Raw genomic sequence first — 19,689 nt, 5'->3', positions numbered from 1 at the left:
CATTCTAGTGGTATAGCTTGAGGGAAAAAAATTAACAGGGGAATCTGGCTTTTTAAAAAGTTAGGTAGACATGTTAATCCCAGCACTAGATAGGAGAAGCATGAATCCAAGACCCCGTGTGGAAACCAAAAACACCCTTACTGCAGGGCTCAGAGCTCCAGCTCCTTGGCATGAGCATGGTAGACATAGTAGGCCCTGGACCACTTACCCAGCATCCTCAACACTATCAGTATTCTTTGTTGCTTTTTCAGCTTCTACTCGAACACGAATGCAAAAGCAGAAAATGAATGAGATCATGGATATCTCAAACAAGGAAGAAAAGTGAGGATCTCAGGACCCTGAACACTGTGGACCCTGGGGAACACCTGACTCATGTCTCATGGATGTGACTGTAGTTCCCAGGTTCTGCTAACGGCCATGTTTACTCATGTTATAGATATAAAATGTGCAGGTACAAGCTGAATATTCGTGTGGGTGATTCCTAAGCCACTTCAATGTTGTAATCAATGGTATAGAATTGATAGTACACAGGATTGAGAATCTTGTGCAGATCATGCCATTTAAAACATGAAAGCAGACTGTTTGCATTTCCAACGTGAGCCTGCTGCCCTCAGAAGTGAGGCTGCCTCTGGAGAGGGGTCCTACAACCCCTTACGCCTGGCTGACTACTTTGCCTCTCCTCGTGGCACATGTGTGATGTTTGCTCTTGGTTTTATTAATTTATATGTATTTTTTAATTTAACGTGAATACCCTTAGAAAATGTGTCCTGTCTTCCAGATGCAAGTTGACTGACTGTCCACATTCAACCAAATTATCTTGAATCTTCTACTGACACAAATGGTTACAAACCGCAGAAAAGTACTAATTTCTACACATTGGGCTTGTTTTAATATTAGAATCTAATGTGCTGTATGTTTGTTTTACATATTTTACCTTTGAAATACAAGCAAAAAACAAATATAAACATATGATACTGTCTTACTACTGACACAGATTTCATACCTCAGAACCTGTAATAATTGATTCTTTATTCATCCAACTCATGCTTTAACTGAAGATTATTGATAATACTCCAGGTTTTTTTTTTTTCCTTTTAATCATTCAGATTACTGAATTTATAAGTACCCATGTAGTACTTGAAAGTCCAGTCTGGCCACAACTGGGCTGTAGAGGACCCTAGTACAGTACAACCCAAGTGCACTTTCTAATGTCTTTGGGTCCTGAAGAATCAAGATACAAATTAATTTTGTTCCACAAGCAGACTGTTAACTATAGGAGCCTTCATTTTTTTCCTCCATAGAAGTGTCTAATTGCACCTCAACAATTATTCTACTCTTCTAAATTTGGGACAGTTTGTGTTTTCTCTGGAATGGTACATGTCTTCCAGGTATCTTTTGAACTGGCAATTATCTATTTTTTTTTTTTAAAGTCAATCTGGTCTAATAACACTGGCTCATTCAAAGCCACACTATTTCTAGTCCAACATTACTGCTAGTAATCAAAGGTGTTTATAAATAAGTTAATGTTCTGATTCTGTGCAAAAGCTTCATATGAAAATAGCTGCATTGAAAAGAGGCACTCCCTTTACCCCTCCACCTAAAGGTGTATTTAAATTATCTTGTGGGATTAACTTATTTAGAGATGGTATAATTTAAAATAGGTGATATTTAAGGTAGCATCAGCTAGCATTTAAGAAAATCATTTTTCTAAACTTCATACTTTTTGAAAAGAAATCTGGTCTTGTTAGAAAACAAACTTCTATTTTCTCAATTTAGTTTCAATTTTACTAGTTTGCTAGTTATCTTGATAACAAGCAATAGACAGCTTTTTCCATTTCTTCACTAAGTTTTGCATGAACATCATACAGATTAGTTAGGTTTTAGGTCAAGGGCTTACCATACTTCTAGGTCTTTTGCTAGTAAATTCAAGTTAGAATTAGTGACAGAATTATAGGAATTTTCAAAGACCCTGTGTTTAGATTTCTTAAGGCTGCAGACACTGCACTATTGGTTTTGTTTTTGTACTGGTTAAAACTACACATTCAAAATTGCTATGTTCCTATTTTCTATAATAGTTTGTCTATTTTAAAATAAACTAGTTGTTAAGAGCCTTATTGGTGTGATATGGTCTCTGTGCTGTTTTCTGTCTATGAGCTTTCTCCTAACATTCATTCTGATGATCCTCAGAATTACAGAGATGTGCTTTTAGGCCCATAGACATATATAACATACATATAATAGATACTACATTTATTTCTTTATACATGCACATATATTAATTCTGTTCCCCTTTGCCTCAATTTTTGTGAAATGAATTTGTTTAATAAATTGTGTGTTTAGGAGACCCCGTTACTAGCACAGTAGGCACAAAGAAAGACCCAGATGAGACAGTCGGTGGCTGTTTAACGGCCAGCTGCTGGCTGCAGGCCCTTCTTATTGACAAACAGTAAATCCACCCAAACATGGAAATAAATGACAGGAGGCTCCTTTACAGTAGCAACTTAGTGAGGCCTGCTGGCCCCAGGAGGAGGACTGAGCTTCAGAAGAGCTGTCTGCGCCGCCTCCACTAGACAGGGGCGCAAAACCAGAACAGAACCACAGGACCAGAAAAAACCTGGCTGTGGTGGCAAATGCTTGTAAGCACAGCACTCAGCAGCTGAGTCGGGAAGGGATGTGTGGGAGGCCAGCTTGGGTTACACGGAAGACATAAATAAAAATTTTAAAAAAGAGGCAGAGAGGAGATAGAATGAAAGACTAGGGGAAAATGTGTTGCAAAAGATACATCTGATAAAGGACGGTTATCCAAATCTACAAAGAACTCGTAAGCTCAACAAAAAATAAATTTAAAAATGAGCCACAGACCTATCCAGATAGATAACCAGAGCAGCAGCAGATGGCAGATGAGCACATGCAATGAGGCTCCAATCATGCATCATCCAGGAGATGCGGAGGACAGCGGCTGCACTGCACACTGTTAGAGCGGTCAGCATTTGGACCCCCACCACACTCCCAACACTAACTACCAAAGGTCGGTGACGATGGAACCCTCCACTGCCAGTGGGAATACCTACCGCTTGGCAGTTGCTTACAAAACTAAACATAACTTTACCATAATATTACACAATCACACGCCTTGTGATTTATTTGCTAAAAGGAACTGAGAACATGTCTACACAGAATGTGGACACAGTTGTTGGGCCACTTATTGACAATTGCCACATCCTAAAAGCAATCAAGATACCTTTCAGTAAGTGAATGGATAAACTGGTCAAGCCAGAGACCGGGGTGCTCTTCAGCACTAAAAAGAAGCTGCGAAGCCGTGGAAAAGACAGTGGAGGAATCTGAAGTGTCTACGACTAAATAAAAGAAGCCAGGGTGAAAGAACTGCATGCTCAGATTTCAGTGATGTTTTGGAAAAGGTAAAATTATGAAGACAGAAAAGAAGAGTGCTGGGACGCAGATGCCTCAGCCGTCAGGAGCACGTGTTTGTTGCTCTTACAGAGGACCTGGATTCAGTTCCCTGTACCCACACCGTTCACAACCATCCACAACTCTGGTTCCAAGGGAATCTAGCCCTTCTGTCCTCGACGGGAATGAGACACATATGTGGTGCACCTACATATATGCAGAGAAAACATTTCTACATGTTGAGTCAGTTTTTAAAAGTCCAGTGGTTGCCAGGGAATGGGGGTGGAGAAAGGGAACGGATAGGTAAATCACAGCCATTTATGTGTACTGTAGCAACGGAAATGAGCTGGGATGTTTTCCAGACCCACAGAATGTTCAACAGCAGGAGTGAGACTCACAAAGGGATATGGTTGTGTAGGCTTTCATCAGCTGTAACAGATGTACCACACTGGGGGAGATGCTGTAAGTGGCAAGTTAACACATGTCGGTAAGGCAGGGGACAAAGGAAAGCTTTATACCTTCTCAGTTGTTAAGTAAAATTGTAAAACTGCACAAAAAAGTACATCTTCAAAACAAGTGACTATCCTGTTTGGTTTTACATCAACTTGACACAAGCTTGAGTTACTTAGGAAGAGGGACTTGAAATTGGGGAAATGCCTAAGAAATGGAATAGGAAATGGCCTATGGGTGAGTCTGTCAGACATTTTTTTAATGATTGGTCTGGGAGTGCCCAAGCCATTGTGTGACATGCCACCATGGGCAAGTAGTCTTGGGTTATATAAGCAAGCAGGCTGAGCAAGCCATGGAAAGAAAGCCAGTAAGAAGCACCCCTTCCCATGGCCTCTACTTCAGAACCTGCTCTCAGAGTTGCAAGCCGAAATAAAGCCTTTCCTTCCCAAGTTTCCTTTGGTCCTGGTGTCACAGCAATAGTAACCATGATGGCTGTTCTTGGTTGTCAGCTTGACTGTATCTGAAATGAACTATAATCCAGAAATAGAGGGCACACCTGTGAGAGATTTTCTGCTTAGTTTGAAGTAAGTGAATCCACTTCTAGTCTGGACCTTTGAAGTAGGAAGATGTACAACTTTGATGTGGATCTTGAGGCAAGAGACACAGGCCTTGAATTTGGATTTGAGGCAGGAAGACATACCTTTAATATGAGCCATACCTTCTGCTGGAAGTCTGTATAATAAGGACAAAGAAGGAGGAAGCTTTTGCTCTTTGCCTGCTTGCCCTCGCCTTGCTGGCAAGTCCATTCCTTCACTGGCATTGGAGTCTACTTTGGGATTCCAGCATATGCTGAAGACACCCAGCCCTGTGGACTGAGTAACTACTAGGTGCTTGGACATTTGTTCACAGCTAGCCATTGTTAGATTAGCTGGACTGCAGCCTGTAATAAAATGTGTGTACACACACACACACACACACACACACACACACACACACACACACACACACACACACACACACACATATATTCTGTAAATTCTGAGACTAGAGAACCCTGACTAATACAGTAACCTTACCAACAGCCAACAAATCCAATAAAATGGATTTAAAAAAATAGGAACCATTTATGTCTTAGTGTCAACTTTGCTGTAAGACATCTAAATATCTGCTTTTTAACAAAACAAGTACAGACCATAAAAGGGACTTTTATAAGCCTGTGAGACATAAGGTTGATACTTTATTTTTTTGTTGTTCAATAATTTAAAAAGACAATTTGTTCTATCTTCAAGTAAGTACTTTATTATCAAATAATTATACATGAGAACAAGATTTCTATTTCCAAAAGGGTTTCCTTTACACAATATATTGTGAGACACTTAGAAGAATCCAACACTACATCCTTTCTAGTTTCTCCTTTGCTACAGGGTGGCTCGTTATAGTCTAAAAACTCTTTCTCCATCATATTAGTGCTACCCATGAAATGTGTTAGTTCCTTTCCATATAGTATTTACTAGTGCCAGGTTAGGAAACATGTTTTATAGTGACATAAATGCTAGCTACAAGAAAAACATACAATCTTACAGAGGGAGACCCTCCTTAAAATAAAGAAAAGCAAAGGGCTTTATGCAATTACATAAGGCAGATGATTCCAGAAATAACATTCAGAGTTAATACATCAATAATACCATATAAGAAGTTAATAATTTGTAAAGTAGAAAATTAAAATTAGCCCTTGGGCCTTTGACAATTTAATTGCTAAGGCCTTTTGTGCATTCTAATAATGTTCTAAATTAGCTATTATTTCTCAGAACTATGAACTAAAAGAATATGAATCTCAATTACTGACTTCTACTTTTGTTTATTCCTTCACCCAACCTTCCAGCTGTTCTCAGCACACCCTTAAGATTGACAGGAAATAAACCGAATGCCTTTTATACATAAGACACTGTGTTAGAGGCTTAAAATATGGGAGGGACAGCATTCCTTGTGTAACTGTGTATCAGCCAGCTGAATAATGAACATTTCTCCAGAACAGAATCGATCAATGCCTCAAAGATATCCTAAGTGACTCAAAGGAAGAAATGACTATGACATTTTCATTTTTTAAGTGGTACTTGTTAATTTTTCGTATGTCTTCATTATACTTTCCTTACCTCAACCTCTCCCACAACCTCCCAACTTTCCTGCCTATCCAACTAAGTGTTCTTTCTTTCTCTCTCTCTCTTAAAAAAAAAAAAAAAAAAAAAAAAAAAAGACAACCAACCAAAATGACAAAAAGTAGTGAAGCAAAACACCACGAGGCCCACAAAAGCGTGGAGCCATGGAATCTATTTGTACTGGCCAACGACTCCCGAGCCTGGGGCCTGCGCTGATACGACAGGGCAAACGCAGAGATGAACTCAGAGACCGACAGCATGCACAAGACCTGTGCAAGCTCACACCAGACAGAGTCCTGGCTGGAGAAGAGGAAGTGGACACAGAGTCCCACCTCTAACCAAGAAGCTATGTACAATGGTACCTGCTGGGAGAGGGAGCCTCTCCACCGGAGTGAGGCTGGGCACGTTCTCATTCTTGGAGTGAGTGTGTCCTATCCAGGTGAGCACTCAGTGCCTTCTACTGTAAACTGTGGGTTAAGGAGATGGAGAAGACGGACTGCCATCCTTTTGACAGAACACAGAATTTGGCCAGATGTAACTCTCAACACTGTTCATTACAGAGATGTTGTTCGTCAATGGCTTTTATTCTTTTTAATGTTTTGTTTGTTTATTTATTTTTGCAGGGGTAAGTGGGAAGGCATTCCTCTCCATGTTAGGGGTCAGTTCTTAAAGGCTCCAACTCTGCTGGCTTTGCTGATGAAGTTCTTCAGAAGATCGTGGTCCATTTCTGCAAACCCTGAAGTTTGTGTTACTACAGTCAGATGATTTATGCAAAATCTGAAGCAGAACTCTTCTAAATCCTAGGAACAACAACAGTTTAATGAATTTGTATTCCCCAGTGCAAGGCAAGAGAATCAATTCCTCTCAGGAAAAGGATCTGACAGCCAGCAGGAGGGAGTTATCAGCAGAGCAGTAGTTACAGCAACAATATAACTACCATGGTTCATGTTTCTGAAGGGTAACTAACAGAAAAGTAGTGTCCGGGCGAAGCAGCTAGCCTTTTCTTCAGAGGAGTGTCTACGCAAGGCATCCTTCAGCACCCTTCCTAGCAACAGTGCGCCATCCGCCATTCCCCTTCAGTACTCGTCCAGAAGCACTGTGCCCTGGTGTTTAATGCTTCTGCGTGTGAAGAGTCTGTAGGAAGGGAAGACACCAAAACAACTGGCACTGCCGGGAAGCCCGGTGGCTGGCACACTTGTTCTTTCTCTGCACGACAACAGGTGCAGTGGGTGCGTGCCCCCACGTCACACCTTCGGTCAGCTCCACACCTTCAGTCTAGACTCGGGCAGAATCTGAGTGCTAGAGTATGCACTGGGGACAGGCGAGGCTCTGGGTTCAGTCTCCAGATCCAAAATCATTTCTATTTTTACAGATATTTCAGTATAAATATGTGTGTTTTAATATATATAAAATCGGGGCTGAGGAATGAGCTCAAAGCCTCGTGCAGACTAGGCTTACTAGGGAAGTGTTCTACACCCAGGTACGATCTGAGCTAGCACAAGGGATACCCGTTCATGCTCCAATTTTAAATTCTGTCTCTGTTGTTGAAGCTATTTTATAAAATACAAGGCTCCCAACAGTTACCAAGAAATTACATGTGTACATTGCCTGTTACAGTCTTTTCTCTAAATCTAAACTCGAGCAAATGCAGACAGAGGTTATCAGCAACAGACAACACTGACAACCATGCCAACATGCACACATCCCATAGGACATTTCCCTTGTGAGAAAGCAAACCAGCTACACAAGGACAGTGCAGTCACTCTGTCCTCCAGAGACTGGAGGCTGCTGTAGTCCCACATGAGCTCTCAGGGACACAACGGAATAGTCATGTACTCACACGACAACAGAACTGTGCTGTCTGTGCAGGCAGCAGAGGAGAGCAGACAAGACAGTGGCACCTCTTAGGCTAAACCCTACAGAGTGATGGAGGGATGCCTGCCCGTACCAGCACTGATGCTGTGGAAGGGCAGGAGCACCTCGGTGTCCTAAGATCCAGCCAGTTCCAGGAGAGTTATTAATTACGGGGAAAGCAAGATGACCTTCAGAAACTACCACTTAGATCCACCTCCTTTACTTTTTAGACTGGGGATTTCCCATAATTATTGTGAGAATGGGATTCAGAAAGAGTTCCTGAGATTCAATAAATTGATACTCAAGAGTCTGACTTACCAGGGAATTCTGTGTCTGTATAAGACAAGTCCTTTAGTGTTTTCAAACACTTTCTCTACTTGAATGCTACTGTTTTACACAGCCTCATTTAACAAGGGCTTAGTTCTGTCAGGCAAATGCAGGCGCCATGGTTCCCTGTTCATTCTTCTCCCACATGACTCATCTTTGTCCAAGTACTTCCTCTTCCTCGCTCTAAATGAACGTGACTTCCTGCTTCACTCAGAAGAGGCTCCAGAAAGCCCTTCCCTCGCCTCTCCATGCCTCTTACTACATACCTGTGGACACTCCTCCTTTTGAGTACCCTGGTGAACGGTCCACGATGGATACAGGCCTGCCTCCTCACTCTATCACCTAGTCAAGGACCTGCTCTAGCAACTGTCCCCAGCAGCTTGTTTTTCAATGTATTGTTCCCCCTTTACACCAACATGCTTTGATTTGTCTCAACTGGCCCTCCAATCTGTGTCCCATGAAACCTGTCAGTAAAAGAACCAGGAAAAGCTGCTTCTCAGTCCCCTATCCCCAGTCCCTAAGCTTCCGTTCTCCAGCCAGGCCTTGCTGAGGGGCTGCGCTGCCACACTGTATTTTCACACTGGCAGATGTCAGCACGCACCTTGACTCAGCAGGGCTTTAGTGTATTTAAGGATTTCTTACTTCCTGTAAAACTCAAGTCTTTCCTAGCTTTCAGGGTATCATCTCCTGAACCATGTGGACTGACGTGTATGTTTCTAAATATGTGAAATTTCACATTTTACTTGGCATTAAAGTTAAAAACAAGTACTCATGGGGATGGCTTCACTCTGGTTCCTGTTCCCCTGGGGTGCCTTTGCTAGTGCCCCCATCTTAGCTTCTGACACTGAACACCCGAGACCTGCCTCGACCCTGTCCGTCTCATAACACAGCTTGCGTACAGCTCTCAGTACCCGTCTCTCTGAACTCCAGACTGGGCGACCCACTCCTTGCTTTGTGTCTTTCCTAATGTCTCATAGATCCTCGCGTTTCTCCTAAAATGCTGCTCCTCACCATCCTACCCAACTCGGTGCTCCTTGCCACCCTCCACCTCACAGAGTTTATCTTTTTAGTTACTCAGCCAAAAACTTTGACATGATTCTTACTGTCCTTCCCAGTCCCCAACCCACATCAACAAATATTAACGCCTCTGCCTTGTAAGTAGAGTTACAATCCAACCACTTCTCACCATCCCTATAGCCAATGACTTGGGTGAGTCCACACTACCACTTGCTGGTGGACATGGCCTCCTCATTGGACACTCCCTACCGTCCCTATTCCATGTAGAACAGTTGGGTATGTTCTGTTCTTATTTAAACATTGAATAAAAAATGAAACATCAGGTATTTAGAAATATATGCAAGTCATGCCTAGTGGCTCAGGCCTATTCTTCAAGGCATGTCGAAGCCCGAGGGCATGAAGATGGCAAGTTCGAGGCCTGTTTGGGGTATAAAGTGATCAAGGTTAAACCTGGATTGGTAGAGAGATCCTACCTCACAATAAACAGAGAAGGGGATACAGCTCAGAGGTCAGCTCTTGCCTGGCAAGTACAAAGCCCTAAGATTCAATGGCCAGAACTACCCAAAAATAAAAGTTTTTAATAGAAAGGAAAGGAAAGAGGATCAAGCTCTGACAGGGTGGAGGGGGCAGCCATGCCCTATGACAGAGGACAGTTGTAATGTCTGTTCCATGCCTCGTTTCCTCCCTCAGACATAGAATTTCCTACATAAGCATATCACTGTTTACAAAAGAGGAAAAGGCATTCTCTTTTACCAGACTTTTTTTTTAAATCAATGGAGAGGATATCCTCACACCAAAAGGAAACTGTCTCCAAGACGTTATGGCCTGTTTCCTACAGATTATTCCTCTAGAATAAGTTTTCTTTCCTTTCTTTATCATAACAATACACAGCCACTGTAGAAAGTTCAAGAAAAAAGTAAAGAGAAGGAAATAAAAACTGCGTCTAATCTCCATATGCAAGCATATGCACGTTCATGATAGAGTTATCTCCCAGCTCCTCCATGATATTTATTATATTTTTTATTTGTTCTTTGGTCCATTTCCCCCCCAAATTGTCCATGTTTTCTTTTTCCTTTTTACTATGAATAACTTGCTTTATTGTATGCTGTAAAAACTATTTTCCCAATATGTCATTTACTTGTGAATTTATAGGGGTGTGTGTGTGTGTGTGTGTGTGTGTGTGCTTGTACATGGAGCATGTCACAGTACACATAGAGAGGTCAGAGGGCAACTTGGAGTCAGTTCTCTGTTTCCATCATGTGGGTCCTGGGAACTGAACTCACACTTCTAGGCTTGGCAGCAAGCTCCTTTACCTGTGAGTCATTTCACGATTCATATATGAAGTTTTAATCACTGGAAATCAGGTCTACCAGTCTTTTATAAATGTCTTCTTTTGACGTTACTGAGTCACATTTTTATACCAATATGAAGTCACATAATTTTTCTTGTACTTTTATTTTGTATGTTCCATTTTCATCTAGAGCTTATTTTACAGTATGGTGATGGCACATAACTTGTCTTCTAGGAGATGCTTTTCTTACCTGAGCATCATACTTCACAGCAGCGGAGAGCAGAGCAATAGCATTCTCCTCACAGATCCCTTGCTTGATGGTTTGCTGACAGAGCTTTTTCAGCCGAGTCTCACTGTAAAATGTGGCCAGATCTAGCAGTCCTGATGAAAAGGAGAATTTATTGTGGGTGCACCTCTGAGTACCTGATCTCACCCCCAGCAGCGTTCCAAGGGATGTGAACGCGGGCGGCCACCATCAGGCCCAGCGAGCTAGCTCTGCACAGCACTGACGCTATGGTCGTGCTGCTGACCGTAGCCTCCTAGGAAGGCAGCTGAGCTAACAGAGAAGCACGACTGAAGAACGGGAGTAACCTAAGAATGGCTTCAATGATGCTTCCTAGAGACAAAACAACAGGATTGTGTTTCTCTTAATTACCCTCTCCTGCACAGAATCCTCTCCAAGGCCACGCCCATCAGCAGACATGCTGTCCCAGAATTAAAAAGGACAGAGCCGGATTGGGGTTGGGGGTGTCAGTGACACAGTGCACATGTGCACCACGTAGCAGGCTCAAGCCCTACCTTCAATTCCTGCACCCAAGAATAGAAAGGAATCCCCTTTTCTGGGCACATCTGCCTCCCACCCATCTTCTCCTCTAGCAAAACTCCTGGAGGGCAGTCTGCACTTGCTGTCATTGCTCACCGCCCCCTGTCCTGAAGCCATGCTGAATCCTCCCACTTAAATAGCTTCACGGTGCCAAACTGAAAGGCTGATAACCTGTGGGAATCGGTTCAAATTCTGGCTTGTCAGGCCTGGCAGCAAACACCTCTACCTGCTGGGCTACTGGCCCCTTTATACTATTTTTAACTTTTTAAAAACAAATAGCTTTGTCTGAAGGACTCTGTCCTGCTCTGGTAATATGGATTGTTATATGAGAGATAATGGTAAGTCTTTGCTTTTTCTCCTTTCTTTAAAGTCATACACCTTTTTATTAGGTAGTAGTGAATGTTCATTAAAGGGCTTAATGGATAAATGTCAGACTTGGCCAGTGGTCAATGAGTTTTGCTGAGGATATATATGGCTGCTGGGCTATATCATCCTGAGTCCTCACATGTGTGCCCACAAATGCACACATACACATGCACACACACAAATCCATTTTGCCTTTCTGCCCAGATCATGAAGTATTTAACTGAGCCACCTAGAAATGTCCACCTTCACAAGCGCTGTGTAGCAGATGTGGCCTCGAGCTTCTCTGGGGCACTGATGAAGACTTTCTAGGGCTCTGCCTTTCCAGACACTGGCATCTGCTGTCCTCCCTCTCCTGCATGCTTGTCTGTGATACTCCAGTGGGCACCCGTGTCTTATGGACCTCTCACTGGATCTGCCTACTCAACCTTCACGTGCAGCAGCAACAAGGGAAGTCTGGGTTCCGGGCCTGAGACTGTAGCTCAGCAGTGGAGTATGAGCAAAGGCAAGTGTCCCATCTTAAGCCCAAAGAGAAAGCTCAGTCCCAACATCGACAGAAGAGCTCCTGCAAGTGGTCATGGTGTCTTTCTCCTGGGTTGGAAAGAAGCCTGCCTTCCTGATGACTCAACATTTTGCCAATTTTGTGGTAATGTCTGGTGATTACCTACTGCCTCCTCAGGAGATAGGCTGATGTTATCCGTGTATAGGTACTCCAGGAAAGCTCGGAACACAGGATATGAAAACTCACTCATTTCTACAATATCATCTTCACTGTCTTCTAATGAAGAACGAAAATGCTCACACCTAAAAGAAGAAAGAAAGATCATATCCCAGGTTGTGGGCTGGAGTCAGAGGGCTGCTTGAGGACTTTCTATTGAAGTCATATACATTCCTATTTGCTACTTAGATACTGGGTGTCCCCTGAGGGCCCATCTGTCCGAGCCTGGTCCCAGGGTGGCAATCTAGTAGGTCTTCAATCTCGGGGAAATGAACCCAAAGGGGTTTGTGGAACCCAAGCTCCTTTTGATCCCTGGCTTATGGTATTAGCAATGCTGTTCCCCCAAGCACTTCCTACCATGATATGCTGCCTTTCAAGAGGCCCCAACAATGGTGCAAAGCAATCATAGAGTGAAACCTCCAATCAAACCTGAGCCAAGGCAAGAAGCTTTCAAGCTGAAGGTACAGCTCAGCAGTACCAAACACTAAGTCAACGCTCTTGGGTCAGCTAATCATCGCAGCGGGCAGCCCAGGCAGCTGTCTACAAGTCAACCAAAGGCGACACGGCAGGGCCTGTGCCTGCTCAGACTGTCTTTACTGACCAGCTTGTTTTGATAAGGAATAATTTCGCTTCTGTACTCCATTCAGTCTGAATGAGATCCCCGAAAAGTCCCTGTGTTGATGAGTCTAACCCCTGGTAACTTACAGTGTGACCATATTCGGGGACAGGCTCTCTACAGAAGACATCAAGTTAAGTCAAGTCACTGTGGTGGGCTCCAGTGCAATCAGACAAAGGGGAGATTTAGACACAGGCAGTCTCAGAGAACGCCACATGGCTCAGGCCTCAAAACCACAAAGATTGCCATGACCAGAAGCTCAAGTCGGGGCCTGGGTTCTTCTTCCAGCCTCGGAGAAAAACCAACTGCTACTGTGAAAAGTAAGCTTCTACAGTCTAGGCCACATGTGTGTAAGTGCCCTGTAAGCTAAACCCCACTTCCTTGATGAAAGTATATGCTCTATGGTGAGCGTGAACTCACGTGGCACTGTGTGACCTTACAAGATGGGAACCCGAGACTGAAACACCACATTGGGTTTGTGAGTCACTGAAAGAAGATTTAAATACCTTTTACACAGTGACAACAAAATCCCAAATCATTACACTAAGAGGAAAAAGCCAGGCAGAAAAAAAGAAATGCCATATAATTACATATATACAAGCTTCTAAAGAATGCTAAGGATCTATGATGACAGAAAAAATCAGTAGCTGCTCAAGTTGGGGCTGTGGGATCTTTGAGGTATGACAGAATTTTTCTGTATCTGAAGGTAAAGCAGTGGCTTCCCAGACTATGTACATGGGACCAAGGTGAGTGGTTATCATTCAGTGCTTAGAAATTAAACATAATAAACATGATTTAAAACATCTTTGTGTTGGCATCACTCAGGCCTCCTTGGTCTGGGAAAGCCTTGCCCAACCACCACTTTTTTATTTGTTTGTTTTTTTAACAGCATCTGAAAGTTAAGCCTGAGGAAGAAGGGTCACCATGGCTGTCATTAAGGGATGTATTCCAGTCCAGGCAGTAAAGTAAATCAGAGCACTTGGCCCTATCCCAAGGGCTAAACATAGTCACCAAGGTCAGAAGCCACAACTAGAGCTTTCTAAGGTGGGCTGTCCCTGAACACAGACTCAGTACCCAGGGCCCACCCTCCTTTCCATATCTTGTTCCATTGCCCCCACCCACACTGTGTGCTTTAAGGGCAAAAATAGCCTTGACAGAGCTGGCTCTTAATTACTCAAGTGCCTGGCATTGTCCCTTGGACACCTGAAACAACCAACATATGAATTAATTTCAATTCTCAAGAGACGAGCTCTTACTAATTATTTTAAACAGTGCGCGCGCGCGCGCGCGCGCATGTGTGTGTGTGTGTGTGTATGCATGCATGTGTGTGTCCCACAGAATGCATGTAGAGGTCACAAATGGGGACAGCTCTCTCTGTCCGCCATATGGGACCCAGGGTGGGACTCAGGTCGTTAGGCTTGATGGGTACCAAGCCCATCCCCGCCGAGCCACTGTGCTGGCCCACTCTTACCTAATTTTGAGGAGGACTTTGTGAGCATAGATGTATTTTCCGTCAACCAGAAACTTGAGGTCTGCAGTGTCAGGGTTGTCAAACTCCCTCTTCAGTGACTCGGCCACAGTGAGGTGGTCATCGGGCTCTAAGAGAACAGCACAGCACGGGTAGGGTCAGCCACAGATGGCTGGACACGGAGGCAGGGGACCCTACTCCCTGGGCACTCAGGGGAGGCTCCTCCCCCAAACAACTGACCAGCCACACAAGGCTTCACCCCCGAATACGGATTCACATCTCCAAAACTTCACTATAAATTTGGCAAAACCAAAAATGTTTCCAACTCTCTCACTGAGTAAAATTTTAGAAAGTTGCATGTTCAGAATGTTTCTAGCTAAAAATAAAAATAAAAGATGCAGTTTCCAGTCAAAGTAAAAAGCAATCAAGCCGGGCAGTGGTGGCGCACGCCTTTAATCCCAGCACTCGGGAGGCAGAGCCAGGTGGATCTCTGTGAGTTCGAGGCCAGCCTGGTCTACCAAGTGAGTCCCAGGAAAGGCGCAAAGCTACACAGAGAAACCCTGTCTCGAAAAACCAAAAAAAAAAAAAAAAAAAAAAAAAAGCAATCAAATCAAATGACCTTTAATTCGTGTTGGTGCTGCTCCCAGGAGTTTTGATTCTCTTTCCCGCCGCCGCCCCCAGAAAGGAAGTTCACAGATCCCGTCCCCAGCAACGGCCCCAGCCCTCTTCCCACTCCTCAGGAAATGCCCCACATGGACAGGGCACGCTTACCCACGGAGAGGAGGCGCCAGGTGACAGCAGGCGTGGCAAAGCAGGCAAAGACGTCGTCGGTGCAGCAGAAGTGGGTGAGGTGGGGAAGGACCACCGACTGGCCCCGGCACTGGCCCCACATGTACACGTGACCGCCCTGGGTCTTGGCGGCAGACGTGTGGGCGGAGTGACAGGCTGCGATCTCTATGATCCTAAAAGTCACAAGCGAACACCACAGGGATACAGTGAACGGGAGGAAAAGGAGCTGCCTCTCCTTCCCCTGGGTGCACCTGACTGGTCTATCATGGACTAACTAGTTGACAGAAGTGAGTGGGCCCAAGGAACAAAAAGAACAAGTCAAGACCTGGACATCTCACTTCCTAAATTTTCAGTCACCAAATACTGGAGTCATACTTCAATGGCATTTCTAACTCGTGAGGATCTATTGGTCACCAATAGGCCTTAAAAATACCATCCTGCTTTGAGTTAAAAATGTAACATTTTATGCTTAAAAAATTACTAACTAATAATGAAGACATGGACCATCTAACCTGGGTCAATAAAGGAAAGCTGAGGGTGGGATGGGTTTCAGCACATAAGCACTCGCTCAGCAAGTGAGCTGCCCGGGGCTTATCCCTGTCACCGAAACCAAACAAACCTTCGGTCACTTTAAAGGGAGAGGGCTGAAAGTCACTCTGGCTTCTATCTGCACAATAAACTCAATAGCTTCTTGTCTTGATGTCCTACTGAATGACGCTCACCTTCTGCATGCTGAGAGGATGCACTATACTGAATGACTCTGGACCTTCTGCATGCTGAGAGGATGCACTACACTGAATGACCCTCACCTTCTGCATGCTAAGAGGATGCACTATACTGAATGACCCTCATCTTCTGCATGCTGAGAGGATGCACTATACTGAATGAAGCCTGGGTCCAAGAGTCTTGGTTTCATCTAGGGTGAGAACTGAATGGTAAGTGGTATATGCTGGGCCATGTTTGGTGAAGCGACCAGCAGAGTAAGAAGGGCCTAAAAGGCCAAAATCAGAACTTCCTGCAGCAACCTTAACTAGCTCTCTTCACTTCTACAATTGGGCAATCACACATCACAAAATAAAGTGTCCTGTGGGCTGAGCCAAAGGAGGCTGTAAACAGAAGGAATGAGAGAAATAAGCAGAAACCAACAGAGACAGCTGGTCAGTTCAGTTGTTTTCCCCATCAAAACAACAGGGAAATGAGTGCCTGGGTGACATCAAGTGACCCTTTTTTGCATAAGGATTACAACAGGGAACTTCGGTGTCACGCCATTTCAATGGGCCTGTTTGGGAAATCTGGCTATTGTTATTTTTAATCCTGATTCCTTAGGTTAGATAAATAGCTTACTTTTCAGTTCCATGCCTGAAAACCAGCATAAGAGAGTCCATTCGGACCTTTGGCCTCAGACAGGAGTGTGTGCAGGGCACAGCCATGGCCTCTGGTCATCTAGTTAACGTATCACTTTACATGAAAACGCGTCGTGTAGAGATGGTCTGTTTGAGCTGGCAGACCTTCCTAGTCTCTCCTACCATTGCATGCTTGGGTCTGTATGCAACTGATGCCCATATCCCGTGTTCTGCAGAACAGCCTTGCGCAACGGGAAAATGGCCCACATGATCTGGCTAGAAAGTTACTATACATTTTTCAACAGATACAGAAAACAGGAGAAGTCAGGAAATGAAATTCATCTAATAGAAGATAAATGTGTCCACTACTCCCATCAATTTACTGGCAGGCTTCCCACCTCAGAGAAGACACAAGGGCCTCAATGCCAGCCATTCTGAGCATCCTGCTTTGAGTACAACACTAGCCCTCAGGCAACAGTCGTTTATACAAGCCAAATCATTTATAGTCTTATAATCAGTTTTATTATCTTTTTAAGGAAAAGAATCAAGGTGGGGAGAGCAGAGTGCACAACTTAGACAGAGTACAGGTAACAGAGCAGCCACTGTCTTAGAGGCACTGTTGTACAGAAGAAGTGAAGCAAGGCAACCCCTAAGAGCAAGACATCAAGTGTGTCTTCTTCCATGACTATGATCATTTTAACAGCTGCTGCTGCAGGAGCTACAGAGGCCAACCATGGGAGCTTGCCATCCACCTGGCGAGAAGCTGCAGACCAGAGTATGGCAGTCCACCAGCTCTGCTGGGTAAGAACAGACCTGAGAGCTACCAGGACCAGGAGACTTTGAATTTGTCAGAGGAACACAGAGCCTGTGAGGTAGAGAAAAACCTAGAGCCAAACAGGAGGCAGAGGCAGGCACAGCAGGGCAGGAGGGAGGTGTGACAGAGAATCTAGGTGGAACGGACAGGTCAGTCTGGGGCCTGTGAGCCTCGGGGTTTGCTATGAACCACAGTGTCGATCAGCAAAGGCCCGTGAGCTCCATCATGGTCTGATGTGGCGGCTGAGTGGAGAGAGCTCTGAACAGGTCAGAGGACAGTGTTCTAGGACAGTGTACACAACAGACTGTAAGGGAGAGAAAAGACAGCCTGGGGGGGCTAGCTGGGAGGACCCATGCAGGTCACCACCACAGCCACGCCCTGTCACCAAGCAGAATCAAGGTAGCCTGGACGACCACAGGCAGGAGGAGTCAGAGGTGGCTCTGGAGTGTGAGCCCTGACCACCCCAACCCCATGGTCCTGGGGGCTGAAGCAGCACTGTGGTGGGCGCTCTCTCTCTCTCTCTCTCTCTCTCTCTCTCTCTCTCTCTCTCTCTCTCTCACACACACACACACACACACACACACACAGCTAAGCAGTTAATAAAAGGCTTTTGTTTTTAAGCACTTGAACATCTTAGCTATCAGTAGTGTAATCACAGCTTTTCTGAGTTAGAGGAGGAGCCATACCATACCACCTTCCTGTGAGCATTGGTGAGCTATTCTTACTCTCTTCCTTCTGAGGTCAGGCCTAGGCCGGGTTCCTCTGTGTGTGTGTCCACAAGTGTGCAGTTTGGTTTTGGTTTTGGTTTGTTGTTTTTTAAGAGAGAGAAAGTACATGAAGTTGGGTACTATGGTGGTTTGAATATAATTGGCTCCCATAAGCTCAAAGGGAGTGGCACTATTAGGAGGTGTGGCTTTGTCAGAGTAGGTGTGGCCTTGTTGGAGGAAGTATGTCATTGTAGGGGGTGGGCTTTGAAGTCTCATGTATGCTCAAGCCATGCCCAGTGTCTCAGATCACTTCCTGTTGCCTGTGAGATAAGATGTAGGACTCTTAGCTCCTTCTCTAGAACCGTATCTGCTCGCACGCCACCAGGTCCCACCATGATGACAATGGACTAAACCTCTGAACTGTAAGCCAGCCCCAATTAACTGTTTTCCTTTATAAGAGTTGCCGTGGTCATGGCGTCTCTTCACAGCAACAGAAACCCTGACTAAGACAGGTAGGTAGCTAGGTAGTGAAGGAAGAACTAGGAGGAGTTGGGGGAAGGGGAAGAATATAATAAAACATATCAAATCTCAAAAAAAAAATGAAAAAAAAAAAAAAAGAACTCCTGAGGGAATAGAATTTACTTCAGTGCTACAGCCACCTGCAAGTTTTACAGAGACCTCAAAAATAAACCAACAATCAACAAATATTTAAAAAATCCTGATTTTGTACCAAGAAACACATTTTGAACCTCGACTTTTCTGGGCTGACATGCAACAGTGAACGGGTGTAAAGTGAGCTAACCTCCACTGTGGACCCTGGCACATTTCACACTCACTCTGTAGCCAAAGTGAATGGGGAAATTACTACAAGTTCTTAGCGTATGTGTTTTGTATCGCCTCGGTGGAATGGCTTACCCCACCACAGAGCTTAATGGCTGTGAAATACTGGAAATGAAAAGGCAGAGTGTGAGAAAGAATATAAATAAAAACAGAGAACAAAGAGAGGATCTTTGCGTTGGTGAACAATGGAGAAAAGGCACCCCCGTAGAAAAGGCAAACCCAGAAGCTGACGCCTAGTCATGGCTCTGGAAAGCCCAGGGGACGACTGAAGAGCTCAAGAGGCCACAGAATGATCAGAAATTCAAGGCACGGCTAATTTTACATTACAAGTTATAATATGCCTTTTTGGGATAAACTTAAGAACAAGGACACATGTGCTAAACCTTTTAAAAACGTTTCCTTTTGAGCAGAGAATCATGTAGATGGATTTTATTTTTCTTTCACTATGAACAGGCACTAACAACCACAGACTCACCCCTGCCCCACCCAAAATTCAATTCCATTCCTAACTAGGCTTTTCTGGAGAGCTCCACAAGAGTCAGAAGAAAGTCATGACTGATGTGTGAGGCTCAACCGCCGGGTAGGGCCGGGTGCTGCCGGACAAGTCCTAGCAGATTCACCACATGCCATCAACTGAGGCCTGACTGACATTGCGCAAGCTCAGAAACTGCCACCTGGAGTTCAAGGCTGGGAAACTGAGGAGAC

General features: G+C 44.4%; 2 protein-coding genes across 20 annotated transcripts in view; one reads left to right on the top strand and one right to left on the bottom strand.

The window, feature by feature from the left end:
* Rb1 (RB transcriptional corepressor 1) overlaps positions 1-6,074 on the top strand; it is a 143,094-nt gene extending 137,020 nt beyond the window's left edge. For 4 of the 5 annotated variants that reach the window (XR_013042521.1, XM_076545358.1, XM_076545357.1 and 1 more), the window contains one exon: positions 252-6,074. Coding sequence is in view for 4 of the 5 variants with exons in the window: in XM_076545358.1 (XP_076401473.1) it covers positions 252-325 (74 nt within the window). In the remaining variant the exon portion in view is untranslated. Of the gene's footprint in view, positions 1-230 lie in introns of all 5 variants that reach the window. The other variant, XM_076545360.1, reaches the window with a different exon arrangement.
* Positions 5,131-19,689, bottom strand: part of Rcbtb2 (RCC1 and BTB domain containing protein 2) — a 49,922-nt gene continuing 35,363 nt past the window's right edge. For 14 of the 15 annotated variants that reach the window (XM_076545362.1, XM_015985744.3, XM_042285142.2 and 11 more), the window contains 5 exons: positions 15,263-15,453; positions 14,495-14,621; positions 12,354-12,493; positions 10,754-10,884; positions 5,131-6,814 (listed from right to left, as the gene is read on the bottom strand). In XM_076545362.1, the coding sequence (XP_076401477.1) occupies positions 6,674-6,814; positions 10,754-10,884; positions 12,354-12,493; positions 14,495-14,621; positions 15,263-15,453 (730 nt within the window). In that variant the 3' untranslated portion in view covers positions 5,131-6,673. Of the gene's footprint in view, positions 6,815-6,836; positions 7,149-10,753; positions 10,885-12,353; positions 12,494-14,494; positions 14,622-15,262; positions 15,454-19,689 lie in introns of those variants that run through there. The other variant, XM_015985750.3, reaches the window with a different exon arrangement.

This window comes from Peromyscus maniculatus, chromosome 9 (genome assembly GCF_049852395.1).
Source record: "Peromyscus maniculatus bairdii isolate BWxNUB_F1_BW_parent chromosome 9, HU_Pman_BW_mat_3.1, whole genome shotgun sequence".
NCBI classification, from domain to species: Eukaryota; Metazoa; Chordata; class Mammalia; order Rodentia; family Cricetidae; genus Peromyscus; species Peromyscus maniculatus.
Note: the sequence above shows the minus strand (reverse complement) of the source record. Positions and strands in the feature narration are given on the sequence as shown.